The sequence below is a fragment of the Sycon ciliatum genome, chromosome 6 (genome assembly GCF_964019385.1).
Source record: "Sycon ciliatum chromosome 6, ocSycCili1.1, whole genome shotgun sequence".
NCBI lineage: Eukaryota > Metazoa > Porifera > Calcarea > Leucosolenida > Sycettidae > Sycon > Sycon ciliatum.
The window spans coordinates 20,195,714-20,208,679 of record NC_088648.1 but is presented as its reverse complement, the minus strand read 5'-3'; the positions used below and the strand labels follow the sequence as shown (position 1 = coordinate 20,208,679).

The 12,966-nt window shown below is 46.7% G+C and overlaps 1 protein-coding gene across 1 annotated transcript; it reads left to right on the top strand.

Moving 5' to 3' along the window:
* The first annotated feature begins 236 nt into the window (after nt 1–236).
* Nucleotides 237–12,949, top strand: LOC135819593 (uncharacterized). Its single transcript, XM_065332829.1, has 6 exons — nt 237–613; nt 3,995–4,226; nt 4,484–4,638; nt 4,914–5,355; nt 7,654–8,087; nt 11,653–12,949. Exons 2-6 carry the CDS (start codon nt 4,007–4,009, stop codon nt 12,115–12,117), a joined length of 1,716 nt encoding a protein of 571 aa, XP_065188901.1. The 5' UTR covers nt 237–613; nt 3,995–4,006; the 3' UTR covers nt 12,118–12,949.
* Nucleotides 12,950–12,966: the final 17 nt, after the last annotated feature.

The window sequence follows — 12,966 nt, the reverse complement described above, 5'->3', positions numbered from 1 at the left end:
CGAGTCAATACTAAGGGAGTGATAACGGTAATTATTATTTACACAACCTACACATTCCCGCCCGGCTGAGCATGCAGCCTGCAACCCTACCTCTAGCTCTGTCACGTGTAGTCGGTGTGCTTGCATCCACTTGCCAAAATCCGCGTCAAGTGCATCGGCTAAGAATAAATTCTGTCAAAAGGTTTCAAAGGGTTAGCAAGAACTGCAGCACCCGTCAAGGATAATCGTATCACGCCGCAGCGATGAATCTAGTGGAATGCGAGTACTTTCGGCCGTTTCGTGCAATGATCTTGACATATGCCCGTCATTTTGATTTCTTGCACGCCACCAGCATTCTGCTGCATTCTCCAAGCACATACTGGCTCACTCGGGTGAAATCAGAAGTCATGCTGCAGAACGGAGACTCGATCACTCGTTGGAGACGCGATTTGAACCTTTCAGTGAAGGGCCATTGATTTGCAAGAGATGTTGTCCAGTAGGAGCACGTCTTTCCATTCCTTGCTTGATCAGGTCGTCCTTGCTGAGCTTTGGCGAAAGCAGGTTCCACATCTAGTGCGGACTCCTGCTCTCTGAGAGTAGCCACCGGCCTTTGTCGTACGAGCAACATTCATAGGTAAGCATAGGAGAAGGATGAGCTTTGAAAATCCAAAGGAGCGAAAACGGGGTTCTGCAGAATTTGCATTGGAAACATGCTTTCATAGCTGCAGGTTGTCCACGTAGCGAGCTCAGCTGCAATGACAGTGTTGATGAGTGGTTGAAAATACTGCGTTTTCTTTGCTATCAGTGTCTGAGTATCAGCTGGGGGTGAAACAATTATACCGAATATTGGAGTACGGTACTCGCTCATTTTTTTTAAAGAATAATCGTACTCGGAATAAATCAGAGTACTCGTTCATACATAATTCATGCATTTACCACAGAAATCTACAGTTTCTGAGCAGCAGTCAGTAGATATTGATGTGCAGACTGTGTGGTGAGCCTTTGTTCATGAATACAGAGAGCCCAAATGACCCACCAACCAGTATCTGTATGCCTTAGAAAAGTGATCATCAATCGGTTCAACCAAGGTTGTATAATGTGATCTTGAGGCCCTTGGTGTGCAATGTTTAGGAGATGAAGAATACTCGAATACTCGATATTGGCTCAACATCCGAGTTTCAAACTCGAATATTCCATCGGAGAAAATCAGAGTACTCGAACTCGGGATTTCAGTGTCAACTTGCACCCCTACTTTCAGCACAGATCTCCATTCCTAGCACAGTCTCTAATGCTAGCACACTGTGTGCGCTTTTCGAAACATTATAAGCACATTCTCCATTATTAGCACGGTCTCCGTGGAATTCAGTATTGCGTGCACGGTATCTAGCATGTATTTCTACTTGCTCTGTATGGCGTTGTTGGTTGACAAAACATAAGTGCGGGTTCGAGTTGTGTATCCGTGATTTACTAGTACAGACAATCATAACGATTCCCTTGGGTGGCTGATAAGGAGTGTACCGAATATGTTGGAGCCCTTCTGAGCACATGCAGCGTATAGAAACTGTAGTGTTCGGCCAGAAAGCCACTTCGAAATTCATTACTGAACAAAGACAAGGACTGATTAACTTACCTGATTGGGCGCTTTCGATTACGCAGTCACACATTCTGGACCCAGGTTTGGAATGAACAGAATGAACGCTCTGCGGCCATGTAAAGCCTGGTTCACATTCTACGCAACACTGGTGGTACAGGGTGTAACGGCCAGTCAGGACGAATGGGGCGAGATGTAAAATCTTGTGCGATTCATAGCATGGCATGATGCAGTTGCGATGTTCAACGACGTTAGGGCCGGGCTCCAATGGAGCTCCGCGGCTCTTGGCTGCATGAAGCAGTGCAGCGCGGTTCCACTGACACTCACTATTCGCGGTTCCACTGACACCCACTTTTTTGATGACGTTTTACCTGCCTATGCACGCGCGCGCGGCGGCGAAATCAAAAACATCCTCGTGTTCTGGCCTGCGCAAACTTGCATGAAAAACAGTCATTTGAAAAATGGCATACCGTACGGGACTCTCACAGGGATTTGGTTCACAACACATTGGCCGCTACGGCGAAAGCGAAAATGCAGTGTGAGCGTCGAGCTTGAAACTTGCTGTAGTGTGACCAATAAAGTACGGTACGGTGAGCTATTTTTCCCAATACACTGTTATTCATGCAAGGGCATGCAGTGGCAACGCAGCCAATTTTCTCGGCGTTAGACGCTCAAATTTCCCACATTTCCGTCAGTTGACGTGGAAAACTAATGATTCTGACGCTGACACAGCATTTTTGCGGTAGTGTAACCAAGGGCTAAGGGCCGTGTTCCACTGCGGCTCCTCGGCTCCGCCTCACTTGGCTGCATGCAACTGAGCAGCGCTGCTCCACTGACACTGGCCATTCTCGGTACCGTGGTCGTGCTCCACATTTTTTAAGACATTTTACCTACCTGTGCGCGAGAAATCAAAAAATCTTCGTGTCCTGGCCTGTGCAACGATTTAAAATTACTGTAAAATCCATATATATAACGAAGTGCTAACTCTAACGAGTTAACGAGGAGAAATCTGTCGTTAAAATAGAAATCGTTATACAGAAATCGATACATATACTGTCCTATTGAGCGTTGAGAATGAGTGAGAATCGTTACCTTTGGTACACGTAAACTGGTCAATTTTGGGAAATCGTTATATATGCGCCTCGTTAGAATAATGGCTTTTACAGTAGAGTTTTAAAATTCTCGCATACAAAACAATGCGAAGTACGGGAAACAGGTCGAGCTGCAACCGCGACTCGCAGTTATTGGTCAAGAATCGTAGCCAAAGCTCGCGGTGAGCCGCGCCATAGCGGTACCAGCTCGAGCCACGGTCACTATGGCAATGTTGACGTTTCATGCTTAGGGTGATGTGCAGTGGAGCAGCGGAACCGCAGTACAATCCGGCCCTAAGACTCAACTTGTTTCCCATACTTTGCGTTAATTTATATGGGAGAATTTTATAAGTCAAATTTTAAATTATTGCGCAGGCTAGAGCACAAGGATTTTTTTGATTTCGAGCTCACGCGTGTAGAGGCAGGTAAAACGTCGTCAAAAAAAGTGGAGCACGACCGCAGTACCGCGGATGACGAGTGTCAGTGGAACCGCGCTGCGCCGGTGCATGCAGCCAAATGCCGCGGACCGCAGCGGATGCCGGCCCTAAGCCCGTCTACGGTTTGAAAAGTTGAACTGATGTATATCTTCCCGTCGTTTTACCGATCGGTATGGTTGTACGGTTGTGTTCCCATTCCTGGTATTCACATTGGACACCGTCTGACAGTCCCGTCGCTTCCCGTCGATCCTTACGACTTACCCCAGCGAATGTGAACTAGGCTTAAACGAATGACTACACGTAAAAATCGTAAAAAGGGGATCAAGTGGTATCCCGTACACCCTCGCCCTCACGTTGACCTAGCATGGCGTGTACATCGAAGGCGTCAATTCTTGCGGAATAATTAGCGCCCTCTCTTCAGAATTGAAGGAATTGATGGAACTGGATACCGTCGATTCTGCCGGCTGAATTTGTGTAATCGAACGGTGCATCCACCATAACCAATTCTAGAATTGACCGAAATGTGTGTAATCGAACGCGCCCATTGTGCATAGGGCATGAGCACAATTTGTTATGGTACAGAGGAGAGAGAGAGAGAGAGAGAGAGATAGAGATAGAGAGAGAGAGAGAGAGAGAGAGAGAGAGAGAGACGGTTTGTAGAGAGACAACACTACGACAAACACTTTACACTGAAGTGAAAATAAAGGAAACTTGTATCAACTCAGCGCTTGGGCTATTATCGTCGCCCCTCATTGGCCCAGGCTTGCTTAGGTATGGAGTACAGTTGGAACTTGGGAGAGTCCATAACGTATACATTTTAGTACGTTTTTGGAAAGCATGAAATGTCGGATTTTTTTCGTTTTACATTATACTTGGTGTAACTGGTGTGTTTACAGATTTGGCGGCTTATGGCAATGAGTATGAGCGAAGGAAGAAGGACTTTCCGAACACGTTGCCCAGAATTGCTTCTGTTGGTAATGCTACTGGTTGTAGTTAGTGATGCACTGAACTCGGACCAGTTTGTCGTCATCCATGACGTAAACTGCAGGTACAGGTACCGCTACGACACCAAGAATACGTGTGCTGGCCCTCGCTGCTGGATGGATCCAAGGCTTTTCCAAACACCCGGTAAAGTTTTGGATAAGACATGGCTTTCGCCAAAGTTTAATTGGTTATTGTTATTACACTGTTTGCTTTTCTACACAAGTGATTCACATTTGGCTAGCCCAGCACGGTGTAGTGGTCTGCATTTCTGTTCTTGTTTTGTTCGTCAGTACATGAACAGATCCTTTCCCCATTGCCTAAAAACGGTGCAAAATGCTCAAATAAAAGAATATTTGACGCTGATGGTGTTCACTGTTGTTTTGCATTACATCTTGCTGCAGACATTTCAGGAACGCCTCAACGTCAGAGGCTTTGCGTTGTCCGCGTGCCCGTCGGAGCGTATGACGTGGAGTTCTTTTTCCCACTGGCTGATGTAAAGTATCCGAGCTCAAACTGCACTTGGAGCGTGGTCAACAATCGTATCGGCATGTACAAGGCAAGTATGTCCCTACACATGTGCAGTTGCGTACAGGAAATTCCGAGCCAAAGTTTTTTTTTTTGTTCCCCGGACTTGCATGCCACTAGGACTCTCTGATTTGGACTCATCTTGCTGCACCTACAGGTGCAGAAGTGCAGTGACGTAATCAGACCTGTTTTGGGGGGTGGTGTAGGGGTGGAGAGGGGGGGGGGGGGGAGCGCAAGATTGGCACCTTTGAACCGGATTTCACCTGTTCAGCGAAGCTATTCTTTCTTGTTTCTTCTTTCCTTCAGACGTTGGGAAATGGTACGCGTCTAAACATCTCGGAGCAGCAAGACAAATTCCAATACCGCGAACCACCGCTGGGCAACGGTTCGGATCCCTGGTGTCTATCCCCCAGTCTGCCAGCAATCGCCGACCCCTACTCTGACAATTGTACGGTTAACATGTTCTTCTCCAGCATGAAGGACATCTACGAAGGTAACTGGCAGTTCATCGTGCAGCCAGCTGACGGAGCTGCCCCGGGCGCTGAGCCGGCCGTGCACCAGTTTCAGATAGAGAGTGTCCAGTGGACGTGCGGTGTGTGCTTTGGTGAAAATAGCCAGTGCAGAACGCTCACATACACTGACGTCTACCCACCGCAGCGGTTGGACGACTTCAAGCCCTTGTTCACGATACCAAGGGTGCCCATCAAGATTGGCCAGAGCAAGTGCATCAGGTTTGAAAGCACCGCAGGTAAGGACAAATCTGAGTGCACCATATTTCTCCTGCTGGGAAATGAAGAACCTATAGCTTTTCACTGAATGGGCACAGGCAGGCATAGTGGGATGGTCTAAGACCATGATTGAGAAACAGAGGGTACCAGGTTCAAGTCCTGCTTGGAAACGGAAGGATTTTTTTCCAGCCGTGGTGCGACCCACAGTTAATTGGGAACTCGTGGCCTGGCACGAGGAAAACATGGATGCAGTGAATGGGATTTTCGGTCTTTGACCACATGCTGGTGAGCTGATCTACTCGCCTCCCACCGCTTTAGGAGCTGCATCTGCGCCTTGATCCTTGAAGGGTGGTGGCGTTCCTACGGATGCGGAAAACTCGGCCTCCATATAGAGCAACCGAGCAACCTGATCGAAAATTAATTTGGTGATGATTAATTATTTGGAAAATTAACTTGTTCTTCACTAGTTTGAGGGAAAGACACGAAAGGGAAAAGTCTGGAAAAAATTGACTGTCACCACCAGGACTCGAACCAGGGACCCTCGCTTGTAGCTAGCGATGCTCTAACCACTGAGCTATGGTGTAGTCGTCATCCCAGCAGAGACTATTCAACATTTTCTTCAAACTTCGTAACTCAAACTTCCTGTGAATCCACACAGACGAGTGGGACGCAGCCCTCACTGTACCCACACACTTCAAGTACACTCTAGCACGCGGGAGCCCCAAGCCATAATATCTTCACTTGTTTGAGGGAAAGACACAAAATTAATTTGGAAAATTAATTTGGTGATGATTAATTATTTGGAAAATTAATTTGGTGACGATTAATTATTTGGAAAATTAATTTGGTGACGATTAAGAGAGCATGTCTGAGAATACCAAAGTATGTGTGCAAGTGGATCTCTCCGATTTCGCTCAAAATTTGCAGGTAGGTTCCCTTTGGGGTTTGGATCGATTGTGCAAAGCCCTTGAAAAAGTTTCTGAAGGGAACCTTGAAATTTGCATACCCCTCAAAAATGGCCGAAATATCACATTATTTATGGGTCTAGAAACGAGTCACGCCACAGCGTATACGAACAAGCTATGAACAAAACTCCATCAAGCCAACATTGCCTCACCTTAGAAGAGTTCCTGGAGCAGTACCGCTTAGCCACGCCAGCATCTCAGAAGACGAGGTCCATCACCCCCTGACGCCACAAATGATCGTCTTGAAAATAGCCAATTTACAAGCGCTGGCAAAACAGCCAGCTACGTCCTCAATTGGCCAGAACTCCACACTGGCAGATAGTAGAACACCTCTTCTAGCGCTGAGGACATGTCCCCCATCTTCCTTTTGGGGTTTTCTTGAAATAAACTTTTTTGAATTTTTCCACTCGACCATGCTGAAATACGGCCAAAGTCATACCTGCGCAGGAAAGCTCGCCCCTCCGCAACGTCTCCTCAGCAATTTCTACTCCAACACTACTCCCAAGGCCGCAGAACAAAGTGTAGTGTTGACTCTGACAAGGAAAAGCAGCGGTGAGCACTTGTCACTCCAAACGACAAGCTTCTCCTTGCGCCACCAATATTTTTTTGTGCGACTGTTGATGCAAAAGTGACTGAAGGCCTGAGCGCAGTTTTTGAATTATTTTGGAAAATAAATTTTGTGACGATTAATTATTCGGAAAATTAATTTGGTGATGATAAATTATTAATTTGGAAAATTAATTTGGTGACGATTAATTATTCGGAAAATTAATTTGGCGACGATTAATTATTTGGAAAAGTAATTTGGTGACGATGGCCACTGATCGAAAATTTGATTGAGACATGAGTACTTTGCAGCGAAGAGACCACTTGATTTGGGAATGGCAGGATATCCATGTGCATCAATATCTTTTTTTTTCAGGCCTCTTTTACGGGCAAATTAACACAATGGTTTAAAATGCAATAAATCATACATGTACACTGTAACGCTGGAGAATAAATCAGAAAAATGGATGTGTAAAATAAAGAGTTTCAAACCCAAACCATCAATATCGCATCAATATCTTTTTTTACCATCGATTTTCTGCGGGACGTTTTTGATTTCGGTACAAATTTTTTCAAGACAATAAGCATATCACATGAATACGATATGTTGGAAGGCAATGACAGCAAACCCATATTTCCCGTACTGCAGAACATTTCACTGCTTGAAAATGACGTAGAAAACATCTGTAGCGCCTCTACGGATTTTTATACAGAAAATGTTCTCCGAAACCTCTCTGATGGCCGCACCAGCCTCCAATACACTGCTAATGTTAACAAATTTGTTTGATTGCTTATTCAAATGTCCAGATCTACATGGCGGCTGGTTGCTGGCCAACAACGCAACGTCTGAGCATGCGCAACCAGTCCAGTATGTGGAGCAAGCAGACGGCGGGACTTCGGGTCCGACGACCCTAACCGTTTACCCCATACCGGGGGTGTCGACCTATGGTTTGTACCAACAGTGTCTGCATATTGATCACATGACCACGTCCCTGGCAGGATGGTACTTCTACCAGTTCAGTGACGCACACACAGCCGCCAGTTCGAGAAACGGCACCATCGCCATATTCGTCGAAGTCGAACAGGACGGACTGAGCACCGGCGAGTTACGGGCACCATACCGCATTGAATTTGGGATTCTGGATGCTGTACTGGTTCTTTGGTTCTGCGCTCTATCCCTTTATCTCTGCCGCAGGGACTTTAAGCCTTGCAAGAACGGCACCTGTCGGCGGAACTTCAGAGTAAGGACCATTGGTGAAGTAGGTTACCGTGTTTCCACAATTATATGTCGCACCCCATTTTCAGGTTTGGTCGACAGTGGTTAGATAATCACTTCAGTAGTAAGTCACGCTCGATTGTAAGTTTTTACCCTTGATTTTTAGTGTAAAGGGTGCGGCTTATATATGGGGAAAATGCGGTAGTTTTAGAAATAAGTGATACTGATATCGAACTCGGACAATGAGCCAGTATTCAATGTAACATAGAAGATGAAACACATGGGAACGAGTTATGAAGCAGCTGTCCACGACTGTAACAAGATAATAGGGAGGTTTCGCCCGACGGAATTACGTATGAAAATGACGTAGGAACTGCACGTAATTTTCATACGTAAAAATCTGCACTGTTGGGTTTCGCTCTACGTGATTTCTCCACGACTGCTAAACATGCCTTGTTGCTTTGGAGACACGTTGGCTGCATGCGCCCACGCGCCCACCGCATGCACCACGCGAACCGAAACCGTGTTTTCCATTTTATTTTACACGTGGTGTACGATGTGCGTACCTTGTGTTTGGCGCGGCTTGAACGTTGCCATGGATAAATCCGGAAAATATCGCAAAAGGTCCTATGGAGGACCCAACGTAGGAAAGAGCTTTCCTACGGAAATCCGTAGAGATTTACGTATGAAAGTTGCCCTCGCTCCCCGGCGCGTACGACATACGGATTTTGATACTTAATTACGTAGAGCGAAACCTCCCTAATAAGCAGTCGGAATGTGCGATAACAGCGCACAAAACTGACAGGCTATGGAGACATTCAGCGACCTAAGACCTAGCTCTAACACATCTCCAGTGTGCAAGCCAACAGCCTTCCAACTTAAAAGGTTCAAGGTTGGGTAGGACCAAAGACGGGAAGGTGAGCGCAGCGGAAATGTGCACAAGCCAAGTCCCACGGCAACAAAGAATGCCGACTGTTACAGTTTGGTCTTACCCAACCTTGAACCTTCCAAGTTGGAAGGTTGGTGGTTTGCAGTTTGCACACTGGAGATGCGTTAGAGCTAGGTCTTAGGTCGCTGAATGTCTGAGCAGCCTGTCAGTTTTTTGCGCTGTTATCGCACATTCTGACTGCTTATTATCTTGTTACAGTCATGGAAAATAGCGTGAGCTCCAGTGTGGGAGCAAACCCATTCCTAAAAAGTCGTGGATAGTTGCTTCATAACTCGTTTCCATATGTTTTCTTCCTCTATTTTACATTGGATACTGATATTGTGTAACAATTACCAACAAAGGTGATCAAGTGGCAGTACAGTGTACTAGTAATCTGACAATGCTAGTAACTAGTGAGAACATAGTTGATGCGATAATGTGCCAGTGAAAAGCAGTGTGCTGCATGACCATGCATGTTGTGAAAGCAATAGACCCACATCTTCCACCCCCATAGTGCGGCATTCATGTCGAAAGCTTGTCTTGTGACACGGTGTTGGCCTAGGGATCTCCTTCAGACTGTCAGGTACAATGGCCACTGCTGCGTGTGTGGTGGTGTGTGTGCGTGCGTGCGTGTGTGCGTGCATGAGTGGTGTGTGTGTGTGTGTGTGTGTGTGTGTGTGTGTGTGGTGGATGGCCAGTTATTCAACCCAGCACGACGAACCCGTGCCTATCAGCAGACCGCTGTTGTTGATGTTGAGTATGCGGACGATGCAAACTTTGTAGTTGGTTCGCGGGAGCATGCTGTGTTGGCCTTGACGGCGTTCCAGGATGTTTCTGCTGAATTTGGCCTCACTGTGAGTATACCCAAGACCAAGTTTATGGTGGCTGGTGTTGGTGTTACTTCAGTTGACACTGCTGGCATTCCGCTTCATGGACAGGTGGTGGAAAATGTTTCCTCCTTCGTTTATCTGGGTTCTGTCATCACTCCGGATGCGCGTTCTGCAGGAGACGTTTCGAGGCGTTTGTCACTCGCCTCGCGTGCCTTTGGATCGCTCCAGGATGTGTTTGCTAATCGTGATCTTTCACTCCATGTGAAGCGCCGATTGTATAACGCCTGTGTGATGACAGTGCTACTGTATGCTTCGGAGTGCTGGTGCCCTTTGCAGGGTGACCTCCGGCGCCTCGATAGTTTCCACCACCAATGCATCCGTAGCATCTTGTGTGTTTCGCGAACACAACAGTGGGAGGAACGCATCACCAATGAGCAGCTCCGAGAGATGTGGGGTGATCCATCGCTATTGTCCTCCCGGCTTCGGAAGCGGAGGCTTGAATGGCTTGGCCATGTGGCCCGCATGTCGGATGTTCGTGTGCCCAAGCAGCTGTTGTTTGGCTTCCTACCGTCGCCTCGGCCTGCGTGTGGTCCCCGTCGTCGCTGGAGGGATGTGATTTCGGCTGATCTTCGGCACATCGGCATTGAACATCTAGCTTGGTATGGGATTGCTCAGGATCGATCTGCCTGGCGGGTGTCTGCCGTTGGGCCGAGCCTCGGCGGTCCTTCCCATGACCAATCTCAACGGGTGGACTGTCTTATCTGCCACCGTTCGTTTCGTCGGCCAGGTGACAAAGCAAGACACAAGTGTACCGCAGAACGAAGTCTCCCCATCCAGGAACAGCGTGGTGCTGTGCAGTGTGGTACATGCAGGAGGTGGTTTCACTCTCGTGGTGGCTTGCGTGTACATCATTGTTTGCCCCTGGAACCATCGGAAGCGTCCGCGCCGGCATCACCTTTTCCGCTCAACGTCCCAGCTTCTCTCTTGTGTGTGACATGCAATCGGCAGTTCAAGTCAGTGCCTGGTTTCAGGCGTCACAAGTGCGACCGTGGCCATCGAGCAACCAAGTCTGATAGAGCGTCGTATGGTGTTCGCTGTTCTCGCTGCAGCCGTCAGTTCCGTCGACAGAGTGACCTGAGTCGTCATCTCCGTTTCTGCTCCTGACAATGACTCTGGCTCCTTTCGGAGTGGTGTGGCCCTTGTGGCAACCAAGCTACAGTAGTAGTAGTAGTAGTGGTGTGTGTGTGTGTGTGAGTGTGCGTGTGTGTGTGCGTGCGTGTGTGGTGTGTATGTGTGTGTGTGTGTGTGCGTGTGTGCGTGCGTGTGTGGTGTGTGTGTGTGTGTGGTGTGTGTGTGTCCCATTGGTGCAGTGGTATGCGCAGCGATGTCCAATCGAGTTGTTGCAGTTTGATTCCCGACGATTATGGTCACACACGTCTTTTCTTCTCTTGATCAAACTCTTCACTGTTATTTCATTCTCCTGGGTGGTTACGAACAGACAGTGCATGCCGGAGTATGTGGTGTGATATGTGTGCGGGGGAAAAATGAAAAAGAAAAGTAGTAGACCAGGCTGAAAAGTGGCTGTCAAATCTTCAACCTTGCAACCTGTTGAATGGTGCAATCCCAGCGCAACTAGCCATGGCTTATGTGATAGCATAGCTATCAACGCCTCCGCCAATGGGCGTCAAAAGGTCAAAAAGGTGTGTGTGTGTGTGTGTGTGTGTGCGTGCGCATGCATGCGTGCATGTGAGTGCAACTGCATGTATGTTTGGTGTCAATGTTGAGCTGCCCTGTGCTAAATTAATACTGTCTTCCCATATCGATCTTCACAGGAAGGAACACCCGAGGAACACCAACGTATCCTAGCTGAGTCCGAAGCCAGCGGCGATCAAGGAACATCAAAACCGCCTGTTGTTACCCCGACAAATAGGCCAGTACGCGGTGGGTCCGATGAAGACACAAACCCAACTAATGCGCACGATAGAAGTGCTGTGGAGCAGCCCAGCGAACCCAACAACATATCAAACAACCAGAGCGGGTCTGATCCAGAAATCTTAGAAGCATTTTCTGAACAGCGAAGCCCATCGACCACCGTTGAAAATTCGAACACCCTCGGAAACGGCGAACCGCCTGGTATTTTCGGCCCAAGACCTGTCAACACTCCACAGTCTGTTCAGGTATCCTCACCAAGTACTGGTGTCCACGCGCGGCAACGTATCACTCTTAGTGCAGCGTTCGAGCCTCCTAATCTTGGCCCTCCTCCCACGTCAAGGTCCTTGGCCAGTTCACTGCACTGACCTGAAATTGCCTTGGAAACATTAATATGATGCTCGTGTCACACTAAATCGCAATTTTTCGAAGAATACTTTTAGTTAGAGATTGCTCTATTTCTGATAATCCAAGTGATATTTTATACCAATTATTCGTATTTCAATGCTGTACCGGATGAAAATCTACCTTTTCTTGGTGGTGATAAAAATTTCATTATTCCGTGACTGGAATTCCGAGCTTATCTGCTTGAGAATTTTGTTGCTTGAAATGAGTCTTCGTTGTTTGTTTCATCTAGATGGAACTGTAATGCTAGTAGCTAGGGAGTTCATTTATTTTCTTCTCTAGTTCATTTATTTTCTTCTCTAGTTCATTTATTTTCTTCTCTAGTTCATTTATTTTCTTCTCTAGTTCATTTATTTTCTTCTCTAGTTCATTTATTTTCTTCTCTAGTTCATTTATTTTCTTCTCTAGTTCATTTATTTTCTTCTCTAGTTCATTTATTTTCTTCTCTAGTTCATTTATTTTCTTCTCTAGTTCATTTATTTTCTTCTCTAGTTCATTTATTTTCTTCTCTAGTTCATTTATTTTCTCCTCTAGTTCATTTATTTTCTTCTCTAGTTCATTTATTTTCTTCTCTAGTTCATTTATTTTCTTCTCTAGTTCATTTATTTTCTTCTCTAGTTCATTTCTTTCTGCTGTTACTACTAAGTGAGGCCGAAGTCGCACTAACCTCTTCTCTACATTGTTGCTAGTACGCATTGACATTTAGCTACTCCTGTCCTTTTCCAACTCTGCTTCATCTCTTCCCCTCTAAACTGCCGCTTGGTTTCTCGCCATAATAGGAGTCTCTCATGATGAGCATCAATTTGCTTTTG